Source organism: Emys orbicularis, chromosome 2 (genome assembly GCF_028017835.1).
Source record: "Emys orbicularis isolate rEmyOrb1 chromosome 2, rEmyOrb1.hap1, whole genome shotgun sequence".
NCBI lineage: Eukaryota > Metazoa > Chordata > Testudines > Emydidae > Emys > Emys orbicularis.
Genome location: NC_088684.1, coordinates 250,753,027 through 250,765,320, shown reverse-complemented (window position 1 = coordinate 250,765,320; position 12,294 = coordinate 250,753,027). Strand labels below are relative to the sequence as shown.

General features: G+C 47.5%; 1 protein-coding gene across 1 annotated transcript in view; it reads left to right on the top strand.

Annotated features, from left to right (window-relative positions):
• The first annotated feature begins 6,572 nt into the window (after positions 1 to 6,572).
• The window catches only part of PPP1R9A (protein phosphatase 1 regulatory subunit 9A), a 229,479-nt gene continuing 223,757 nt past the window's right edge, over positions 6,573 to 12,294 (top strand). Inside the window, exons 1-2 of the mRNA XM_065398139.1 lie at positions 6,573 to 6,658; positions 8,669 to 10,365. Coding sequence (XP_065254211.1) covers positions 8,896 to 10,365 — 1,470 coding nt within the window. The 5' untranslated portion in view covers positions 6,573 to 6,658; positions 8,669 to 8,895. The remainder of the gene's footprint in view (positions 6,659 to 8,668; positions 10,366 to 12,294) is intronic.

Sequence of the window (12,294 nt, the reverse complement as noted above, 5' to 3'; positions counted from 1 at the left end):
TGAAGATTAGAAGGAGAAAATGGCGGACTCAGGATGATATGTTCTCGGAGCTCCAGATGTCCTCTCACGCTGACAGAGCACAGCAGAATGCGTGGAGGCAGTCAATGTCAGAGTGCAAAAAAGCACAATATGAACGAGAGGAGAGGTGGCGGGCTGAATCGCGGGCTGAAGAGAGCAAGTGGCGGGCTGAAGAGGATAGGTGGCGTCAGCTTGCTGACAGAAGGCAAGAGTCGATGCTCCGGCTGCTGGAGCATCAAACTGATATGCTCCAGCGTATGGTTGAGCTGCAGGAAAGGCAGCAGGAGCAGAGACCGCCGCTACAGCCCCTGTGTAACCAACAGCCCTCCTCCCCAAGTTCCATAGCTTCCTCACCCAGATGCCCAAGAACGCGGTGGGGAGGCCTCCGGCCACCCAGCCACTCCACCCCAGATGATTGCCCAAGCATCAGAAGGCTGGCCTTCAATAAGAGTTAAAGTTTTAAACTGCAGTGTGTCCTTGTCCTTCCCTCCTCCCCCACCCCACCCGGCGCTTCCCTCCTCCTCCACCCCTCCCGGGCTACCTTGGCAGTTATCCCCCTAGTTATGTGATGAATTAATAAAGAATGCATGAATGTGAAGTAACAATGACTTTATTGCCTCTGCAAGCGGTGCTCGAAGGGGGGAGGGGAGGGTGGTTAGCTTACAGGGAAGTAGAGTGAACCGGGGGTGGGTGGGAGGGTTCATCAAGGAGAAACAAACAGAAGTTTCACACCGTAGCCTGGCCAGTCACAAAACTGGTTTTTAAAGCTTCTCTGATGCGCACCGCACCCTTCTGTACTCTTCTAACTGCCCTGGTGTCTGGCTGCGCGTAATCAGCGGCCAGGCGATTTGCCTCAACCTCCCACCCCGCCATAAATGTCTCCCCCTTACTCTCACAGATATTGTGGAGCGCACAGCAAGCAGCAATAACAATTGGAATATTGGCTTCGCTGAGGTCTATCCGAGTCAGTAAACTGCGCCAGCGCGCTTTTAAATGTCCAAATGCACATTCCACCACCATTCGGCACTTGCTCAGCCTATAGTTGAACAGGTCCTGACTCCTGTCCAGGCTGCCTGTGTACGGCTTTATTAGCCATGGCATTAAGGGGTAGGCTGGGTCCCCAAGGATAACGATAGGCATTTCAACATCCCCAGTGGTTATTTTCTGGTCCGGGAAGAAAGTCCCTTCCTCCAGCTTTTGAAACAGACCAGAGTTCCTGAAGACGCGAGCATCATGTACCTTTCCCGGCCATCCCACGTTGATGTTAGTGAAACGTCCCTTGTGATCCACCAGGGCTTGCAGCAGCATTGAAAAGTACCCCTTTCGGTTTATGTACTCGGTGGCTTGGTGCTCCGGTGACAAGATAGGGATATGGGTTCCGTCTATCGCCCCACCACAGTTTGGGAATCCCATTGCAGCAAAGCCATCCACTATGACCTGCACGTTTCCCAGAGTCACTACCCTTGATATCAGCAGGTCTTTGATTGCGTTGGTTACTTGGATCACAGCAGCCCCCACAGTAGATTTGCCCACTCCAAATTGATTCCCGACTGACCGGTAGCTGTCTGGCGTTCCAAGCTTCCACAGGGCTATCGCCACTCGCTTCTCAACTGTGAGGGCTGCTCTCATCCTGGTATTCTGGCACTTCAGGGCAGGGGAAAGCAAGTCACAAAGTTCCATGAAAGTGCCCTTACGCAAGCGAAAGTTTCTCAGCCACTGGGAATCGTCCCACACCTGCAACACGATGCGGTCCCACCAGTCTGTGCTTGTTTCCCGGGCCCAGAATCAGCGTTCCACGCCATGAACCTGCCCCAGTAACACCATGATTTGCACATTGCTGGGGCCTGTACTTCGTGAGAGATCTATGTCCATGTCAATTTCCTCATCACTCTCGTCGCTTCGCTGCAATCGCCTCCTCGCCTGGTTTTGCTTTGGCATGTTCTGGCTCTGGACAATGCGCGTGGTGTTCATAGTGCTCATAATTGCTGCAGTGATCTGAGCGGGCTCCATGATCCCAGTGCTATGGCGTCTGGGCTGAAAAAAGGCGTGAAACTATTGTCTGACGGAGGGAGGGAGGGAGGGAGGGGCGAGTGACGACATGGCTTACAGGGAATTAAAATCAACAGAGGTGGCTGTGCATCAGGGAGAAACACAAACAACTGTCACACAGAATGGCCCCCCCAAAGATTGAACTCAAAACCCTGGGTTTAGCAGGCCGTTGATTTCACGGAGGGAGGGGGAAGCAAATGAATACAGAACAAATCTGGTCCATCTATTTTTTACATCTTAAGCTGGCAACAGACGGTGCAGCATGACTGATAGCCATCGGCATCTTCTGGGTGCTTGGCAGAAAATGCTGTATTACGACTGCTAGCCATCATCGTCAAGACGGTTCAATAGGACTGCCGGCAGGACTGAGTCTCCAGGAGACAAAACATGTCTGCCCAGGTGCCTCTGATTGAACTCACTGAGGAATATGACAAGGACGGATATCAATCGTAATACACCATCCACTGCCAAAAGGCAAGGAGCTGCTGCTGTGTAGCAATGCAGCCCCACGTCTGCCAGCACCCAGATAGCCGATGACGGCTACCAGTCATACTGCACCGTCTACTGCCAAAAGGCAATTAGCTGCTGCTGTGTAGCAATGCAGTACCACGTCTGCCGGCACCCAGATGACATATGGTGACGGTGAGCTGAGCTGAGCTGAGCGGGCTCCATGCTTGGCGTGGTATGTTGTCTGCACAGGTAACCCAGGTAAAAAGGTGCGAATCGATTGTCTGCCGTTGCTCTGACAGAGGGGGAGGGGCCTGACGACATGTACCCAGAACCCCCTACAACACTGTTTTTGCATCATCAGGCATTGGGATCTCAACCCAGAATTCCAATGGGCGGCGGAGACTGCGGGAACTGTGGGATAGCTACCCACAGTGCAACGCTCCGGAAGTCGACGCTAGCCTCGGTACTGTGGACGCGGTCCGCCGACTTAATGCACTTAGAGCATTTTATGTGGGGACACACACAATCGACTGTATAAAACCGATTTCTATAAAACCGGCTTCTATAAATTTGACCTAATTTCGTAGTGTAGACATACCCCTAGTCATGGACCAGGATCTCATTGTGCTAGGTGCTGTACAGACACAGAACTAAAAGACAGTCCCTGCTCCAAGAAGCTCATAAACTATCTACCTGGCTGTCTATCTATATCTTACAAGGACATGAAGGCATCACATGTATTCTCACGTGGCTACATCATACTATTTGTGAGGAGCAAGACTGCGAACAGATGTCACACAGGAATGTGCAGGCTCCAGCTGAAGACTTGGAATGACACTTGGCCTTTTTTCAATCAATTTTTCAAGTCTGTTTTCCTCAAAGCATTTACAATCTTTATTGATAGTTGATCTCCATTCAGGTCTGTCCTTGACTATGTCTTTGAAGTTATCAATATTTATGATACGAGGTGAGATTCTGCTTAATGGTGTCTTTGAAGAGTTTTTCGTTGATAACTCCTCCTGCACTTTTCAAATTTCAGCTCACCCCAGAAAACTTTTCCAGGCATGTATAATCACCCACTCTGATAACATGACTTGTTCATCTCAGATGAGCTTTGATGATCATTGCCTCAATGCTGGTTGTTTTTGCACTTTCAAGGATGTTAATATTTGAGACTTTGTCTCACTAGTGGACCTTCAGAACCGAGAGGGGACAGTGCATGTGAAAATGTTCAAGTTGCTTAATGTGTCTGTGGTAAACTATCCTGTTTCACACCCATATGAAAGGAATGCTATTGCTGCACTGGATATCATCAGTTTTATTGACTGTTTGATTGTGTGCTGGTTGAGTAATCTATGATGAAGTCTTCCAAAGGCCTGGCTTGCCTTTCCTATTCTATTTGATTTGTCTTGATCCAGGGAACCTCACTTGAGATGGTACTGCCAAAAGACAAGAGATTGATATTGACAGATGAGGGAGTGCACATAAACAATCAGACTATCTATATTGGTCAGCATGATAGGCAGTGGTCTCTGCACATAGCAGTCTAGCTGTTTTTAAGTGGCTGTACTCCCACATAGCAGTACACTGAGTGTTTTGATGGTTTCCGGGGCATAGGGCAGTGGCTTTCAACCTTTCCAGACTACTGTACCCTTTTTAGGAGTCTGATTTGTCTTGCATATCCCCAAGTTACACCTCACTTAAAATCTACTTGCTTACAAAATCGGACATAAAAATACAAAAATGTCACAGCACACTATTACTGAAAAATTGCTTACTTTCCCATTTTTGCTATATAATGATAAAATAAATCAATTGGAATATAAATATTGTATCTATGTTTCAGTGTATAGTATATAGAGCAGTATAAACAAGTCACTGACTATATGCAATTTTAGTTTGTACTGACTTCGCTAGTGCTTTGTATGTAGCCTGTTGTAAAACTAGGCAAATATCTAGATGAATTGATGTACCCCTTGGAAGACCTCTGTGTACCCCTGGTTGAGATCCACTGGCCTAGGAGACCTAGTCATGGATCAGGACCCCATGGTGCTAGATGCTGCCATGCTTATCCAAGGGTGGGAATTATTTGTTCCTAAATATTAGTAACTTTTCTAGTGAATTGACTTGGATTGCTGAAACTTTCTTTTCCCAAACAAAGAGCAAACATTTTCTGGAAAAGCACAATTTGAGTTTGGGAAAGGAATCCCAATTCTATTAAATTCATTTCTATTTCTGTCCCTTACTATATCAGCTTGTTAAAATAACTTTGAAAAAGAAGGAACACTATCATATAGGCAATCAATCTTGAAAGGGACTTGTTTTCCCATCAATATTTATGTGTTGGATATTGAACGTCACAGAAACAGAGAGATTTTGAATTGGGTATATTTGATACTCACCAGATAACCAAAGCTCTAAGCCTGTAAACATTTAAGCAAGAGTGTAACTTCATATACTTTCCTTAGTCTTAAAAAAAACAATGGGACGACTTGTGTTTAAAGTTACACACTTACCTAAATCTTTATGGAATCAGGACACAAGTGACTGGAAGTACATGTAATATTTTTGTTTTTTCATTTTTTTTATTATACGCACCTTCAAGCCATCTCCTGGACACTTAAGCAATTAAATTAATGAACTCTATATGCGAGTTGCTATATGTTTTAAAAATCATTACCTTCTGGAGTGCCAGTTTCCTAAACTACTTTAGGAGAGATTGCTGGATCTCCTACTCTGGAATTTTTCTTATCGTCAGTGCAAAACCTGGCAATTATTGCGGGGAATGTTGGAGCACTAGCAATATTTACCTAATACCAGTAGTGGCTGAGCTGTTTGTGCGCTAGTCTAAAACAGGAAACTAGTGTAGCCCTATCTGTTCAATCCAGCAAAAAATACACTTGCTGAAATTTAAGGGGATAAATGAGCATATATTGTAACTCCAGTTTTTTTATTATCTTTTCCACTATTTAATTGTTTGCACGTTGTGCAAAGACCACTTGACTTAAAGAAATTAACTGGAGGCGGGAAATCCAAGGTCCTGACCTTGCAATGAATTCTCCCAAGGCGCTTATTGCAGAATTGAGGCTTAAGTGCAGCTTTGCCCTTCCTCAAAAGAAGCCCGCTGGTTTCGGTCTGGCCTGCGGAGGACGCTGCCTGTCTGCACCGACTGAGGGGTAAGGACGGAGCATCATTCTCACCTGCAGCCGGCGGGGCCCCTTTTCAAAGGGATCCCAGAGCCAGCAGGGAAGTCCCGGAGCGGGGGAGGCTGAGCCGCCAGGAGCCTACAGCAGGTGCACGGCCCGCGCCCATGCAAGGGCCTCTCTGTCCCTCCCCACGGGCTCTGAGCTCCTCGGGCTCTGCCCCCCAGTGAAGCCCCGAGAGGGAGAGCGGCCCGCGGCTGCGCTCGCTGTCCCCAAGGGCTGTTCTGTGACGGGCTGGTGGGTTCACGCCGCTCCCGCCCCGTTCCCGGGCCCCGGCCAGTGTGTGAGGCCGGGCCGCAGCGGCATGCGCAGGGCTGCGCGCGGGGCCCTCGTGCCATGACTACGGCTCAGGGACTCGCTCCCCCCGCGCGCAGGGGGAGGAAGTGACCTGCCCGCAGACCCAGACAGGAGGGGGGGAGTCTGGCGATCTCGGGGCCCGATGCGGCGCGCCGGGCGGGAGGAGGCGCCCACGGGGGCACAGCAGGGTCAGCGGCCGGACTGCAGCGGGAGCGTGGCTCGCCCCCTCCCCGGCGGAACAAACCATTGCAGCTCGCCGCGGAGGTGAGGCACCTGTCATCCGCCGCCCGCGCTCGGCGGCGGCTGCTGGCAGCGCACCCCCCCGCGCGGGGCAGACGTTCCGCACGCCCGGCCCCCGGGGAGCCGCGGGGCGGGCGCCTGGCTGCGGCGGGGCGCGGGAGCGCTCTCCTCCCCCAGCTCCGTGTGCGCGGAGCGTGTCGCTGCTCCAGCCGCCGCTGCCTGCAATGGCGCTGAGTAGCGGAGTCGGAGGCTGCTGCCCGCTGGCAGGCTGGGGGCGGCAGCCGCGCGCTGCTTTCGCACAGGCGGGTCGGAGCCGGGGGCTGGAGGAGCCGCAGCTCTGAGCGCGCAGGGAGCTGCGGGAGGTGGAAGGAGCCCAGCCCGGCGTGCAGCTCCTCTCCCGGGTAAGGGGGCCGTGCGCGCACCGGGGAGCAGGGGCTGAAGTTGGGACTCGGGTACAGCTTGTGTGCGCGACAGGGGGAGACGTGCCCGGGGGCTTTTGTTTCCCTATACGCTGTAGCCAGAGCCAGGGGGCTTTATGGCCACTGAGCTTTGCTCCCTGCCATGGTTGCCAGGGCTGCTGCTCCTACGCAAGGTGGTTCTTGGGCCAACGCTGGTGTGGGATCCTCTCGCCTTTCAGTCCGGAGAAACCGGTTCTTCGCAGCACTTTCCCTTTCAGAGGGGTTTGCTCAGTGACGCCAGACAGGATCCTTTTACCTTAAGTTAGCTTTCCTTTTTCTTTTTCTTATAATCGTTGGAAACATCGGCTGGAGTCTGTAAAGGGGGAGGCAAAGGGAAATGATCGGTGGCTAAGAAAAAACTGCTACACACCCCCCCCTTCTCCATAATTGTTGATTTTTTTAAATTGATGATCCACAGTAGCAGAGATGCTGCTGCTGCACCCGCTGGTTTGAAGTGGTTTCCATCATATACGGGTTAACAGTTTGGTTCAATGGCTCTCAGCACGCCCACTATACAAATCGTTCCAGCGCCCCTGCACAGCAGTTGAGCCACAGCTGTGTGCATGGATAGCTGGGCTTGAGTTTGGAGGTGATCTAAGAGTGTGTTCTCTTTTAGGAAGGTGATGAGGGGATTGGGCATTAATAGCCACATAATATTGCTTAGTCTAAAGTAACCTCTTAGGCTTAAAGATTGGCGAATAAATGTGTAAGGTACTTGATCCGTAATCTTCCTGCTCTAAAATGCTAGGTGTGACTGCAGTGTTATAGCATTCCTCCCTATTAGTGAGGAGCACAGTACCCCGCATGCATTGCATTTGGAGCTTGCAGCAATAAGTTATAGCCTAGAAGAAACACAAGGAAACAGAAGGACGCTAATGAGAGATATTTTGCTGTCTATTAGTCATGTGTTGTTCTCCTGCAATTCTCCGGGCTAATGTTCAGGCTGGAATCAGACACAGTTCTCATCCTTTACCTTAAACACCACTCAGAACTCCCCCCTCCCCCCCCCCCCACTAAGAATCTCTAAATTCATCATGTTGCATCATGTAACTTTCCATGCAGTTTATTATATTTAAAACACAGCCTTTTTTGGTTTGGCAACTCTGCGGACTCACAGATGTGACCTGGAAGATTGAGAGATCTAGCCTGTAGCTCCATTTTTTGCAGTTCGCTAGATGCTTCCATGCTCTTTGTCATGCTAAAATAATACAGCAAGTGGAAAGGGGCAAGTCTTATTAAATTTCACTTCACTATTTTCAACACAGAATGATACCTTTGGGTGCAATTTTTCTAATTCTTTTGAGCTGTTGTTTCATTGTTCTCTGCAAAGAAACACCATTCAAAGCATACTGTTGTGTAGTTCAGAGACAACCTAGGTGGAATTGCAAATGTTAGCAGCTCAGGGAAGCACAGTCATCACGTTTGCATGAAGTATTTCGTGCCCAGACATAAATAACACAGAGATTTTAGTTCTGTTTATTTTGTCCTTTACCATCTCCAGTCGAAAAGTTTGACTGCAATGAAACATTGGTGACATAGTTTTCCTTGTAATTTTATTCTTCGTAATTTTGTGTTTCACCTAGACAAATTTGTTTATGTTGTAATATGTTTGTAGCATACATATGAACATCACAAAACTGCCATGTTTCATTGTCTCATAGTGGCATTTTAATTAGTACTTGGAAGGAAATTTACTTTTATGTGAGCGTATAAACTTTTTCAGACTGTCTAATTGTTGAATCTTTAGCAAATTGAGTCTGCTTTACCAAAATACACACATATATATTAAAATTCTAATGATGCTGTGTGAAGGATGAATCCCTGCATTTGTTTTGTAATTTTTATTTCTAAATATTTGTTATATCAAATAACTTTAAAATTGAAGTAATTGATTTAGATTTGAAGAAATACAAATGCATGACTCGATTCAAAAAGTTGTACTTTCTGTTGCAGGTTAAATCTACATTTGTTCTGGAAAGCCGTCAGTCTTGCCACTTTGTTTGGTGTCATGGTTGCTTGCACATATTTAGATAGTATCTGTCAGAACACCTACTGAATATGGCCCTGATGGAGACCAGTGCCACCTGAGAGGCACTTTCTTCTCAACCAGAATCTCACTAGTAACAGAAGAGTGGTATATCAGTCACTATGTACATTGGTTTTGCACTCCTGAAGTAAACATGATGAAAACAGAGTCTTCAGGAGAAAGATCAACCCTCCGAAGTGCCTCTCCTCACAGGAATGCTTACAGAACTGAGTTCCAGGCACTAAAAAGCACCTTTGACAAACCTAAATCAGATGGAGACCAAAAAACGAAAGATGAAGGAGAGGCCTCTCAGCAGAGCAGGGGGAGGAAATATGGTTCAAACGTCAACAGGATTAAAAACTTATTTATGCAGATGGGCATGGAGCCCAGTGAGAGCACTGGAGTTACCCCTAAAACCAGAGGGAAAAGTGGTCCCCTATCTCCTCAAAGAAGAATTAGGCCCAAAGAATTTGTGGAGAAGACAGATGGCTCAGTTGTAAAACTAGAGTCTTCAGTTTCAGAAAGGATTAGTAGATTTGATACTGTGCATGATGGTCCTTCCTATTCCAAGTTTACTGAAACTCGAAAGATGTTTGAGCGAAATGTTCATGAAATGGGACATTCCAATCGCTATTCCCCAAAGAAAGAGCGAGTAGTTTCCAATGAACTCCAAGATGAGTGGTGTAGCTCAAAGTCTAATAGAGGCAGTACTGATTCATTGGACAGTCTTAGCTCAAGGACAGAGACTGTCTCTCCAACAGTGAGTCAGCTCAGTGCAGTGTTTGAAAACACTGATTCACATAGTGTAATTGTTTTAGAAAAGTCAGAAAACAATGAAGAATATTCTGTAACTGGTCATTACCCACTAAACCTGTCATCTACTGTTGCAAATCTGTCCTCCACTGTTGCAAACCTTGATGGATTCAGTCCCTTAAAAGATGCTAATGCCTGGTCTTCACCAGCCAAACAAACTACAAGTTCGGTATCTGCTGAGACCTTTCAGCAAAACAGTACGTCTTCAACACTAAGAGAAGAAGCTTCTAACAGCACTTTGCCAGTATCCAAAACAAATGAAGAAATAAGGAAGAATAAGGAAGCAAGTTATGATCCTGTTGATGTTTGTGCAGTAACTAAACAAGAATTGGCCAGCATCATTAACAGCGAAAAGCGTGAAGAATCCTGTACCAGGACTAAGGAAAAAATAGATACAGAAGTTTCTTTACAACAAAAAGAACATTCACAAAATGCAGAGAGTGCCTGTGTTGACACTGAAGCTGCAGACGTACCAAGAAACTTAGTAGCAGGTGGTGATTTTGCAACAGATATAGCTTCAGATGCTACTGAATCCCACTATGATGATGCCAGTGGAAAGGAAGTCCAGGAAGACTTGAATAACTTTCAGAGTTCACATGTATATATGCACTCTGACTATAACGTCTACAGGGTGCGATCAAGGTATAATTCTGACTGGGGAGAGACAGGAACAGAACAGGATGATCAAGATGACAGTGATGAGAACAACTATTATGAACCTGATATGGAATATGCTGAAGTTATTGGATTGCCAGCTGAAGATGAAATCCCAGCAAACAGAAAAATTAAGTTTAGCAGTGCTCCAATTAAGGTAAATTCCTCTCCCCGAACTTTGATTCTTATTTGAGCTTAACTTTTGTTCAGGGTCGATTTTGACAGCTGCACCTGGTTCTGAAAAGATTGCAGAGGTCCTTGAGACACTTTTTTGTTGTAGATGGCAAGTGAGCATAATTTCAAATGATTTAAAGGGAGCTGAGTTCTGATGGCCCTGTCTCATTTCCTAGTCTACTTTATGGTTGATTAAACCAGCAGAAATTGAGAATGAACTTCAGGTTTGTGAGGCTTTGTAATTGAAACATACACATTCTGACTTATAGGACTTTATAAATATATAAATAGCATGGTGAAATATAAAAGGCGTCTATATGGTGACCATCATATTTACATTATTTTTGAAATTTAATAATAACTTCTGCATTCCAAACAGCTGCTCTTACTTTAAAGAACATCTGTGAAGAATTAAAGTTCTGGAGTGAAATACTGTATGGTATGAAATATAATGTGCTGTTGAACAGCGACTGTGATCCACTAGTATTGGATCATTAATCTTCTTCATCTGCATCAGTAACCTTTAGTTGCTAGCTTCTTCAACAGTCAGTCTTTCTTCATGCTTCATACTAATACCTGCTTCAGGTAGGTATTGGTATAGGTCAGGGGTGGGAAAACTTTTTGGCCCAAGGGCCACATTGGGGTTGCAAAACTGTATGGAGGGCCGGGAAGGGAAGGCTGTGCTTCCCCAAACAGCCTGGCCCCTGCCCCCTATCTGACCCCTCCCACTTCCTACCCCCTGACTGCCCCCCTCAGAGCCCCCAACCCATCCAACCCCCCACTCCTTGTCCCTAACCGCCCCCTCCTGGGACCCCACTCCCTATCCAACCCCCCTGCTCCCAGTCCCCTAACTGCTCTGACCCCTATCCACACCCCTGCCCCTTAACAGGCCCCCTGGGACCCCATGCCTATCCAACTCCCCTTGTTACCCGTTCCCTGACCACATCCACACTCCTGCCCCCTGACAGGTCCCCTCGGGCCTCCCATGCTTATCCAACCCCCCCGGTCCCCTATCCCCTGACCGCCCCCCAGAATCTCTGCCCCATCCAACCGCCTCTTGCTCCCTGTCCCCTGATTGCCCCCTGGGACCCTCCGCCCCTTATCCAACCCCCCCAGCCCTCTTACCATGCTGCTCAGAGCAGCATGTCTGGCAGCCGTGCTGCCCGGCCAGAGCCAGACACACTGCCACTCTGATCCGCAGGAGCGTGCAACCCAGCCGCCCAGAGCGCTGCCTGCACGGCGGCGTGGCTGCGGGGGAAGGGGGACAGCGGGGGAGGGGCCGGGGGCTAGCCTCCCTGGCTGGGAGCTCAAGGGCCGGGCAGGACGGTCCCGTGGGCCGGATGTGGCCCGTGGGCTGTAGTTTGCTCACCTCTGGTATAGGTGCTTTAGTGTCTTATGTACATTGACATATATAGAGATAATTTAAAGGTCATCCACTGAAATATACTTGATGTAAAAACATTGTTAAAAATAATATCTAAGAATGTGGAATGCTTCAAGTGTTTTAAGTTGGGGAAAGAGTAGGGGCACAATGACTTGTTACAACAGCATTTTACCTCTCAGAATCAGGGTTGAATTACTCGTAGGTTGCAAGTGAAGTGCATTTGATAATCTCAGTGTAGTTACCAATGGACACTTATCCACACTGAAAAAACACTAAGGTATTTGGCACACCTGACAGTCTTTAAAGAGCCAAATACTGGGCTGGTGCAGACTAGGAGAAAAATAAAATTCTTTTCTGAAAAGTGACACTGTAAAAATGATTCCATCTTGTTTGACTCATCTACTTCCTCTATGTATTCTGAGACCACAACTACTTAATTTAGCGTCAAAAATAAACATTTTTGCAACTTGTCCCATCCCTGTGGATCCAGCTGCACGTGAGTGAGCTGGATTCTATTCTAGCTCATAC